The sequence below is a fragment of the Uloborus diversus genome, chromosome 1, assembly GCF_026930045.1.
Source record: "Uloborus diversus isolate 005 chromosome 1, Udiv.v.3.1, whole genome shotgun sequence".
NCBI classification, from domain to species: domain Eukaryota; kingdom Metazoa; phylum Arthropoda; class Arachnida; order Araneae; family Uloboridae; genus Uloborus; species Uloborus diversus.
Window position 1 is genome coordinate 109,815,208 of NC_072731.1, and position 12,414 is coordinate 109,827,621.

The 12,414-nt window shown below is 34.0% G+C and overlaps 1 protein-coding gene across 1 annotated transcript in view; it reads left to right on the top strand.

Moving 5' to 3' along the window:
- Positions 1–1,569: 1,569 nt before the first annotated feature.
- LOC129222246 (probable citrate synthase 2, mitochondrial) overlaps positions 1,570–12,414 on the top strand; it is a 38,459-nt gene continuing 27,614 nt past the window's right edge. Inside the window, exons 1-3 of the mRNA XM_054856762.1 lie at positions 1,570–1,759; positions 2,772–2,825; positions 2,953–3,060. Coding sequence (XP_054712737.1) covers positions 1,712–1,759; positions 2,772–2,825; positions 2,953–3,060 — 210 coding nt within the window. The 5' untranslated portion in view covers positions 1,570–1,711. The remainder of the gene's footprint in view (positions 1,760–2,771; positions 2,826–2,952; positions 3,061–12,414) is intronic.

Sequence of the window (12,414 nt, forward strand, 5' to 3'; positions counted from 1 at the left end):
CAAAAAAAAAAAAAAAAATAATAATAATAATAATAATCCCCTTCCCCATGGAGCGATTGGCAAAAAAATTGAACCAGTGCCTGTTTACATATGGATTCACATTTATTCCAAATTTCATTTAGAACGTAGCATTATTTCTTGAGATATGGCACTCACAATGGAAAAAGAAGAACGTCCAATTGTGCCGCCCCCTTTTCAGCTGTTAACGCCAAAATAAAATCAGCTCTTATACCCTTTAAGGGTTATTTGTCGATAACTTTTTGTTTGATTCCGTTCATAATTTCTTGAGATACAACAGTCAAAATTGACGACAAAAAACGTTCTATAGCTCAACCCTCGTTTGAGCTATTGACACCAAAATTGAATCAGCACCTTTACCTGTTAATGGCAACATATGGACCAAATTTTGTTTGATTCCACCAGTTATTTCCTGAGGAATAGCAAGCACGCGTAACTCAAAAAACGTCCCATTGCTCCACCTCCCTTGGAGGAATTCGCGCCAAAAACCAATGGGCACAAGTTCTCATAGGGGCACATATGTGTACCAAATTCCGTTCGATTTTATGCTGCAGTTTTTACTGTAGAGCGGCCAAAAAAAAAAAAAAAAAAAAACTGGTCACACACATACGTGACACACACACACACACACACACACACACAGAGACATTTTCAAAAAATGGTCGAAATGGACTCAGCACACCTCAAAACGTTCGAATCCGTCAAAATTCGAAATTTTGCACGAATACAATACTTTCTTCTATGTATTAGATATAGAAGAAAGTAAAAAAAAATTCAACTCTGATTGACTTTTATATGCAGTTAAATCCCGTTGAAACGAACTTCAACAGATCACAGATTTTGTCCGTTGTAAAGAGAGTTTCGTTGCAATGGAATTCAATTAAAACAGGGTTGAAGATCTATCTCGCTGAAACGAATTGCTGTAACAAGATTTTACTGTCTATCATAAAAGACAATGTAACTACTATGTATGTATTTATGACACAGTGATAAGAAAAAATTACTGCTACTCAAAATTTAAGTGGAAAATGTAAGGATAATAAAATGCTAAAGCATGACCACGTATTTATAGCAGCAATACAAAACTCAGCTGACTAAAATGACGCATTTATTTATTTATTTATTTTATAAAACACTTAAGTTATTAAGCTGCTTCGACTTCATCGTCTAACTGTTTAAATAAAACATTTGATGTGTGAACATTGATTTAGAAAGTGGGCTAACGACCGTTTCGGATGACTGTCTCGACATCTGCATATATTTTTACGATTGCTTTCTAAAATTACTTGTGGCATTTTTGGAAATTTCATTACTGTTCTACTTACGTCAGACGTTCTAAGAATAATTCAAAATATTTTGATGATAAAAGAGAAACTATACGTAAACTCTGATGTCTAGCTTGTAGCTTTACTTTAAATTTATGTATGTATGAATAAATAAGTTTTTTAAATTATAAATGTTATTTTATGTAATGTTCCCTTTTTATTACCGACTTTAAATCTATATATATGGCAGTGGCTGTATAACAACGATTATTCGACGTGTGTCTACGTAAGTGTACCGTGTCAATGTGAATGCGGTAGAACAGAAAAATATTGGGTTTAAACTACATTTGTATTGGTCGCAACAACCAATTATAATTTATTTCCCCCGTCTTGTTCACTTCATCCGAATCAACTTCACGTAAGAAAAAATGGTTCATCTCAGGATAATTGCAAATCACCTCATCTCTCAACCCCAGGTACCTTTTTTTGTTGTTTTCGTAATACGTGTCCACGTGTATTCAATGTTGGGAAACGAAGAATATGTCTGCCAAAGGTATAGGTCATCTTCATTTTGTGTTATGAATGACTAGCTGAATAGCATTCGCGCTCGACGGAGGGAATTTAAAAAAAAGTTTTTAAGGGGAGTTCCCCCTCCCCCCCCCCCTTTTTCTGAATAACATAAATGCTACTTGTTTATTTTTCTGATTCTTTAAAATGACGTCCTACTTTTCAAGTTCAATTAAGTATTAAGGAAGTTCCGCGTCCCCCAAGGTTACAAAACATCTTTGAGAAATAATACTGACTTACCATGTTAAACTGAACGTTTTGTGATGCTATACATTAAAACAATATTCAATACAGCAACAAAATTAATTAGAAATTGATGGATAATTTTTTGTTGAAATACTTTTGAAAAGTTATTCTACGATTTACCATGTTAAAATTAATATCTTGTTTCCTGATGCTATGTATTGAAGTAATGCGCATTAAAAAACAGAATAAATCATTTTTTTTCTCATAACACAACAAAAATGTGATGAGTTATCTCTTTATTTTTGCCAAAAGCGTTGAAAAAAAATCTTTAAAATGAAGCTTTACTTATCAAATTTGATATATTGAAAAGGTTATGCGATATGTCACAAACAACATGTTAAAATTAATGTCGTTTCCTGATGCTGTGCATTGCAGTAATGCGTAATAAAAAACGGAATTAATCGTTTATTTATTTATTCATTTATTTTTAATAAAACGACCTAAATATGAATAATATTTTTATTTTTTGCCGAAAGCGGTGAAAAGAATCTTTAAACCTAAGCTTTACTTATCAAATTTGATGTATTGAAAATGTTATGGGGTGGTCACAAAAAAAAAATTCAGAAATAATACATTGTTGTTGCAAATTTGAAGTCAGGTAATCATAAATTGATTTCAAAAATACAGATGAAAAGTTCGTATTAGTAAATTAAGCATAGTTTCTTCTTTTTTTAGGCTTCCTTTGCACCCTTAACTGCCATAGCGAGAAGCATAACAACAGATACCTCGGTAAGAAAATAAATAAAAATTAAATTAATTTGCTTTTTCAGGTTCAAAAGTTCTCAATAATTGTTTATTTGTTTTAAGTTTTTTTTTTTTTTTTTGCAATGCTTTACATTTATTTATTTATTTACAGGACTTGAAAGGACTTGTTGCAAAGAATATTATTGAGCATCAGAAGAAAGTCAAAAATTTTCGTGAAAAGTATGGAAACAGAGTCATTGAAGAATTAACAATAAATCAGGTAAAGATAATGGACATTTAAATCCTCTATACTTTTTAAAGCATTTTTTTTTTATTTGGCATATGAATTTTCGGTAACATCGCTCTTATGAATAGATGTATATTTCATTCATTTTCAATCCGCGTATATATTAGAGCAGCTATATACTGTCTGACCACGGATTGTATGGAAAGACAAACATCCGTTTTACAGACGGAAATGGACGAATCTATGATTTTTTACCGATGTCAGCTTTTGCAGAAGCAGAGTCTCATTCAAATGAGCGGAATACACGTATCAAAATTTTACTTTTCTCCCTTATTCACATAGATTCGTCTTATCTCGACGTTTGAAAATTCAATGCAATCCGTGGTTGGACAGTATATAGTATAAGCCGATGCATCAGCTTATGCTTAGCCATTTTGGATCGGATTTTCCATTGTTGCAGAGCTAGGGTTACCACATCAAATTTTCGGGTTGTGCCAAATTTGCTAAAAAAGGGAATTTTATTTAATAAACAATCCACGTACCGCTAATAATTGCTCGCAATGAAAAATCACCAAATGTGATAACTTTGCCAGAAAAGACAATCACTCAAACACGCGCTCCGATCCAAAATGGCTGATCTTAAGCTGATACGTCGGTTCGTATATATAGGGACCTTAATATACATAATAGCGAATTCACTGATCGACTAAAGCTGATATCACCAACAATGAAATTCGCGCCACGACATGTTAATTAGATAATATTTTTTAGAAATGTTTGACATTCGGATAAATGCTTTATTTTGACAAGATTGAACTGGATCCGGAAACTAAACTGTTTTACTGGTAAGACTGTCGCTTTAGTGGAATGAAGAAATAGTAGGGGGGCGGGGCATACTACATTACATACATTAAACAGACATTCCGTGGGAATTTTCGTGAGGAAACTGTGAGAACAATTCTAATATATTCCTTATGGTCTGTGTAACTATGCCTCACCGGGTGTTTTGCTTGAATTTGAGTCAGACGGCATGTATAACGTCGTCAATCCAAGATGGCAGCTTTGCACATGACTGATGAGTTTTTGCAATTATGGCTCAATTTTTTGGGTATTTTGTGATAATTTTCAGGTTAATTTACTTTATTAATTTTCTATCACTTTTCTTATTTTAAGTTAAAAGTAAAATACTTAATTTATTTGTTTATTAACTCATGTTAAAAAAAATTCTCCTAAATCTTTTTCTTTGGTATTCAGAATCAGCTAGTTTAAAAAAATCTCAGGTGAGTTTTTGCAGTTAAAAATACTGTTAATTTTCAGGCCTAAATCACTAAACATAATTACAGTCGAGCCTCATTAATTCGAACACGCTTATAACGAATTACTGCTAAAACGAATTACATTTACGATCCCCGTCCTACTGTATTTACACTTAACACTATTGTTTTTAGATTAAAATGAGCTACTGTTGAGACAAATTCACTCTTAAGGTCCCCTTGAGACGCTGTATATTCGTTTAACAGACTTCCTAATAACCTGTATAATTACGTCTTACTTGGAGCTTTTCTTGCATCTTTTGGAACGTGCGTTTCATTTTATTAGTGTAAGATATTGCCCCAGTTACGCAAATTAGTAACCTGCAAGGAGGATTTTCTGGCCTCACTTCTGACCTCTTTGACCGGATGTCAATATCAGTCCAGTTGCATGCTTAAGGGAAAAGACCCTCCGTGGGAAATTGTGAGACCAATTCTAACACATTCCCTATGGCCTATTAAATTATGCCTCACCGAGTGTTATGCTTGAATTTCTGTCAGACGGCCTGTGTCATTAATCCAAGATGGCGGCTCCACTAGTATTGTTTGCCGGTTCGTTGGTGAATAGTCTAAATATTAAATAGGAGTTTCCATAGATTTTGCTAAAGCTCTACGTTTAGAAACACAGAGAGCAAATGAGGTAATAAGGCGCATGGATGAGAGTAATGGGATCTATATTCCTCCTGATCTGATAAAGGGAAGATTTTTATTTTATGCTGCAGATAACATTGAATTCCTTGAAGACACATCTCATGGGAAAGATACTTTGCACGGCACTGTAATGGTACTTTATCAACAGAAAAAAGACTGGGATAGACAAATTCCACTTTCTCTTACCACGCCTTCAGCGGCCCGTTCCCCTTTGACATTGCCTCAGTTCCTCATTAAAAGCAGAATATTTTTGATTAGGTGGATGAGACGATAGTCTGTGAGGAGGAAAAGAAACAGCATAAGGTTTGTGCGATAAACAGTAGTTTCAAAACCAGACTCAGTTCGAGAAACGAGAACATCGAGAAAGGGAAGACAGTTATTTTGTTCTAGTTCATATGAGAACTGAATATGAGGATCTATAGACTTTAAAATAACTAAAGCCTCATCAACACTAAGATGATTATGGTTCATAAGAACAAAACAGTAATCAACATAGCGAACATAAAATTGAAACTGTAATTTTTGGAGCAGCTTAACTTCAAAGTAATGCATCTAAATCAGTGGTTGGAAAAACTACATTTTTTTTGTAGCGAACTACAACTACAACTACTTTAACACAAATGTAGTTAACTACAACTACAACTACTTTTTTCAAAATGTAGCAACTACAAACTACTTTTGAAATGTAGTCGCTACTTCGCTACTTTTTAAAAATTAAATAAATAAATAACATACACATACACACCGTTTGAGATTGAATGAAAAAATTAACAAAATTTTCAGATTGATATATTGGCTCATTTGAATATGGAATATTGCTATAAATTATTTATTCTTTCTTCCTTTACTGAAACGATTCGTCAATCGAAACATTTTTTACCAATTGCACGAATATTCCCTGAAAGAAAGGATTTAAAAGTGGAAGGAGTTCAACCTTCAAATTTTTAATCCTTTCCTGACAGTAAATAGTATTTCATTCAAGAAGAGCAACTCGGCTACTTGAAATTGAGATAAATCCAATCGTAATTTAATTTAAATTTTACATAGACTAGACATACATATACATAAAATTGATTTAGATGATGAAGTGCATCAACAAAAGAGAAAAACTTAAATTTTCATTATATGAGTTAATTTTAAAGGAACTTATATTTCATAGTTAGGGATTCATAGGATAACATTAGTTATTTCATAGGAATTGATTGCTTTTGAGCTTCAAGCTAGGGTTCCAGACCTGGATACTATCTCTTTTCTTACGCCCCTGATAAAATGAAATAACAGCATTTTTCTATTTTGAAAATAACCTCAAAAACCCACAACATTTAATAATTGACTTTTAATATGTTAATATATCAACACTCAATCAGTAAAAAAGACAAAATAAAGAAAAATGAAAAATATCCCAATCGGTACTACTAATTATCCGAAACATGAAACATAACTAAAAATGATTACTTTACTTCAATGTGCAATTTTTAACAACAGTGGACTAGGGCTACAACGCAATTCGACTAACGCGAAATGTCTATATAGAGCGAGTTTTACTCGAGGAACGAATTTTGCAGCTGACACGAATTCCTCACCCGCTACACGAAAATTTTCTTAACGGAAGCGCAGGGCTTATATCACTTTCTTTCTTGGGTACTAAATATTAGTTCGACTGCATGTGCAAATGGCATTAATACCGAAAGCTTTTTGCTTAACGGGCAAAGTTTGCAGGAAACGTTAAAAAAATCGTTTCTTTCTTTTTAAGCCATGCTCTATTCAAGGCGAATATTGGGAAAATGTGAAAGTTTCTATGCCAAACAAAGTAATGGCGTCAAACAGATACAGCACATGACGTCAAAATTATATGTTATAGGTCAGCTCGAATTTTTCAGTCTTACGAATCTGATTGGTGCAACTTTTACTCGCGTAAGACTTGCACCAGTCAGATTCGTTTGAAAATGCGTTTTTTTTAAAACTTGATTCAAAAGTAGTTTCCAGAAATCGCTACAAACTACTTTTTTTTTTGTAGCGAACTACTCGCTACTCTACTTTTTTAAAAAAGTAGTGCGCTACACTACAAACTACTGAAAAATGTAGCTACTACAGTAGCGTCGCTACTTGTAGCGCGCTACTTCCAACCACTGATCTAAATATCACTAAGAATGGGGCTAAGTGGGTTTCCCATAGCCAGACCATCAACCGTAGTATAAAATCTACCATTAAAAACAGAGGAACATTGTGTCAAACAAATCCGAGTAAGAAAAATTAACTCATCAATTTCCTTAGAAGTAAAATGAAATTCAGAAAGTCTACTCTTAAGGAATAACAATGAACCCTCGACCGGCACGTTCGTAAATAAAGAGTTTACATCAAATGCAGCCATAAAAGAGTTATTTGGAGCAAAATTATGAATTTTTTTCGACAAATTCAGTCGAATTTTTCACAGTGAATAAATTCTAACTCCTAAGAGGAGAAAACACTGAGACTAAATATTTCGCAAGTTTGTAGGAAGCCGTACCAATATTGGAAACAATTGGCTTGAAAGGAATACCAGCTAATGAACTTGAAGCAAAGTATAAAACTTAGCACAATCAGCAATAGAAAGAATAACAGAGCGCTTAACTTTCAATGGAATAAATTTGACTGACTTGACAGCCGAAGAAATAGCGTTTGACTAATTATCACAGGGATTTTTAGAAATTTCTGAATATGAACCAGAAGAAATCATTAGTTTTATCAACATAAGATGACTTGGCAATAACAACAATTTGACCACCCTCGTCTGTTTTAGTAACAACCAAATCTGAATTAGAAACTAAATTCCTTACGCAACGACTAACAGTATTGGCAAAAACAGGTTTAAAATTTTTAGAATTGAAGTCAACATTAGAGCTATAAGATGTCGAATGGAATCTTTCTGAGTTGAAGATAAAGCACTAAATTTAAAAACTTTCTCAATGGGAGCAATAAGCTTAGAAAAAGAAGGTTTACTAACCACAGCAAAATAGCATTGCACTTACAAGCGTTCAAGCGAGACTCGGCATTTTTGTACATTTTATGTTTTTGATGGCATTAAGATCTTACCATAAAAAGCAATGGCGATATTGGATTGGATGAAAGTATTTTTTACCGCAAAACGTCAGGAAAGTTTTCTCAGTGTGGAATAACAGTCTGTAATAGGGTTCTGAGTGAATTTTGTTATAAAAACTTATAATTGTATTTGTGAATTTTAAAAATATCTCTTTTTAAATCTTTGCTACTAAATATCTTTAAGTGATATTGAAAGCATTGTTACAGGGCAATTTCACGGGTAACTGACAGACATTTTTGAAACAAAACAGTACGTATTTTGTGATATTCATTGCAAAATATACATTTTAAGAACAATCTTTTCCCGTGGAATATTGCATCTTTTAGGCTGAATTCAATGGTATATAGTTAAATTTTCAAAATAAATTTTGAACGATTAAAAAAATGTTAAAAACAAGGTTAATGACTGACATACTCGTTTTTAAAATATCAGTTAGTTACCATGTTTTTTATAAATATTTAAGAATTCATTCAAAAGGAATTTCGGGAATTCAACTATACCATTAAATTCAACAAGGACGGATACAAGTAATCTTTTATGAAAAAGCGGACTCGCAAGACAGCGGGCTCTTACAGTCTTAAGAATGAAGTTGTAGCACATATCGTAATAATTTAGTGATAAGGATCGGAACTTTGTATAGGAAGTTTTTCAAAGTTCCAAAAACGAAATTTTAGACGATGTTAGATGATATTAAATAGGGTTCAGGGGATCCCCCCCCCTTTTATGGCGTTATGGTAAGGGATGGGGTACACTCCTCTGCAATTTAGCAGAAAAGGATTTGCCTACTTATAAAAGGGTAAGGGTATGAAATCAATCGCTTCCTCCTTGAATAGTTTCTGGATCCGGCCTTGAAATTCAGCTTACGAAATACAATATTCCGGAACAAAAGATCGTTTGCACAACATACCTATATTTTGCGTTGAATGTTACAAAATACGTATTGTTTTGCTTCAAAAATGGAAGTCAGTTATCCGTGAAGTTGCCCTACATTATTAAATTGCTGCAGCTTTCCAATTTCGGATTTCGTTCATGGATGTTTTGAAGATGCACTACCATATATAGGTGCCGTAAACGCGGGCTACTTTGATCCTACGGTCCTTCTGGGACCCAAATGGAGAAAAAGATATACAACTTTCTCTGTCAAACTTCAGGAAGCAATTTTTAAAAATATTTTGACTGAAACCACTAGAGACCATCCCCAAGCGCTCAGTAGTGTGTACCAAGCAGTTCCATTGCTCTGTTCAAGAAGCAACACTAGGGGTTCTGCGTTCCTTGTGCTAAGATGGGTCTTCATAACCTCTCAAACTTTTCCATGTAGAAGCAGTTAGTTCTACATCAGCTAAGAGTTTTTTTATGCATCTATTTATGAGCTATACTTAATACTCTATGCCGTAGTATACTGCCGCGTGCAAGTAAACGGCGGTATCTACAAAAAATGAGTTTCTGAGATATTTGAAGAAACGCGTTTTTGATTTCCCACAAACATCAATAATATATTGAAATTTGATTCTAGGTGATTCTATAGGTTAATATCGAAATATTTTTTGGGTAATCTGTTTCATTTTGATTTTGCTATCAAAAAAATTGATCAAAGCAGATACTGCCGTTTACCTGCTCTTTTCACTAGTAATTTTCATACACTTTTGACTGGCAATTAGCAGTAACTGCACAATTTACTATTGAATGACCAATAATTACAGATTCGACATAATACGGAGTAGATACAATATTTACGAAGTATATTTACTGCAAAGTGAATAATATATTTTATTTTAAAATATAAATAAATACCGCGTATATATACACTTGACATAAATTTAATATAAATGAATTAAATGCAACTTTTAAAAAAATGATTTTTTTAACAAAAATGTAATACAGGGGCGGACTGGTTGACTTTGGCCCAGTCGGCAAAAGAATATTTTGACCCACCTCTGCAAAATTAAAAAAGTTAAACTAAAGATTACCGGATCTCGATTCTTCTGAGGCGAGTAAAGACATTAAACTACCGCTAGTTCCTGCTTTCCTTTAAGTTTCTAAATCAAGTTTTTAAATCCTAAAAAAAAAAAAGGAAAGAAAATTGTAAAACGTAAAACAAAAATAACACTGACACATTTTTTATGTGCCTTGAAAGTAGGATACTAATGGTTATAAGTCTTAAAAGAGGTACATCTTTCGGTTTCTATACGGACAACATAGAAAGAACACGAGGAAAGGAAGGAACAAGGACAGATACAAGGGAGAGGCGATGAATGCGCTCGCCCTTTTTTTGATCGGGGTTCGGCAGTCCCCCCCCCCCTGCATCGGTAGTTTTTCAAAATTGAAGTTCCAAAACCCAAGCAATTTCAGACGATCTTTAGGGATGTTAAGAGGAAGAGTTTGGAGGTCTTCCTCTGGGTATTTTGCAAAAATCTAAGTTTAATGACGCGATTGTATACATTTCAGGCAGATAGGATTGAAGGAAAAAATCAGTTTAGTGACTTTCTTCTGATAATTTTTCGAAACTGAAGTTCCAAAAAAGCACTTTTTTAGACGAACTTCGATCCTGTTAGGGGGAGGGGATCTCTAAGCATCCCCTCGGATTTACTACGAAATTGTAGCTCTAAAATGCAATTTTAGAATAACTCTTTCTACGGAAAAGGAAAGGAGTACGTTCCGGGACCTCCTTAGATAAATCACTATTTACATGTTAGGTTAAAAACGATGTAGTAATCCCTCTTCCCTCGCTCCCCCCCCTATACATATGTAAATTAGATACGTAGTAGAGCCGAGTTAACAAATCAACCGCCCCCTCCTTGAACAATTTCTGGATCCGCCCCTGGAAAGGAATCAGGTAAATCCCTCCGGAAAATTTTCGAAATTGGTTGATCTATATAGGTCTAAGGTTAAAAGAATCAGCAGAAGGGATTCGAGTTTCCATCCAAACGATGTTTTCAATGTTGATGTCAAAAACCGCAATTTTACAATTTTCGGTAACGTTAGAGAAAAGGGGAAAGAATGGATTTTTTTTTTCGAAATTGAAGTTTATTTTAGTCTATATTTGTTTACAATAGAATGTCGGGGGCTCTTTCCAGAAATTTTCCAAAATGGGAAGTTTTAGAAATGCAATTTGAGGCTATTGTGAGGGAGGCTCTGAGAAGCTGAGCTCCGACTCTGACAGTTTTACCTCTTTTTCGGTAAACAGGGAGATGTAATTGGCGCTAAGTTGAGTTGAGAAACTTTCTTAGTAGTTTTTTAAAAGCATTCCGACTAAAATGCAAGCTAACAGCACGTCTATTTTTTACTAATCTCCCCCTAAAACAGGTAAACATAGTCAAGGTCACAGCTCAACTAACCAGAGCTGCACAATACCTTTGGTAAAATTAATGGAACAGGGAAGCACTGGGAACACTCAGCGAAAACATTTCGTCTTTGAACTATTAAAAAAAGCAAAACTATCTTTGTTCATATTTGAGAGAGTAGGAGGTTCAGCATTTAAAAACTGAAGACTTATACTCGACCCAATTTTAAATTACATTTAGTTACTACAGGGAATCCAGTGACTCTCCTTCGGAATTTTTCGACATTGAATTTTAAAAACATACTCGTGTAATATGTTTGGACACATTAACATTAAAGGGGACAGTTTTCTAGAGCGTTTCCCCCAAGATTTTTTAGGAGGGCACCGTACCTTTCCGCTTTTAAGCTAACCTTTGACCCTTAACTTATTCAACCCTCCTTGCCCCTTAAAAGTTTTAACAAAACTTCACAAAAGCGAATTTTTTTTTCTAAAAGATTCACGCAAGCTGGTCCTTGAAACGTCGCTCCCTCGTTTCAATCACTTATCTCCACAAAAATATGATTAGAATATATTTGAACGTTTTTTGCATTACCTTCAAAAACTAAACATCAAAAAGCTTTTTAATATTTTTAAAATAATTACTATCGAAAACGGCGTTTTTTATGGCGTTTAACGGTGAAAATTACTTTTGTTTCAGGCTTGAACTTCGTATGTACCAAAAAGTAAAAGATGTGCCCCTTTTTTATTTGACAAAACATTTCTTACAAAGTACCCTTTTATCGGAAAGCGCACTGCCCCTTTTTTTGGCCTGAGGGACACATTTTTTTCTGAATCTGAAATCAATTTTAGGCTATAGTGCAAATAAAAGGGTTACGGAGTTCTCTCACGGATATTTCTATGAGTGAAATTTTAAGCTCGCTTTAGTGACTTTAAGGGAATGGCAAAGGTTCGAAGACTTTGTCAGGGCAATTTTTCGATATTTATATCTGGGAAACACAAATGTGGGTCTTGATGCAAAAACCAAAAACCAGGTAAGTCCAGACTCAGTCATTTTTGGTAAGACCAAG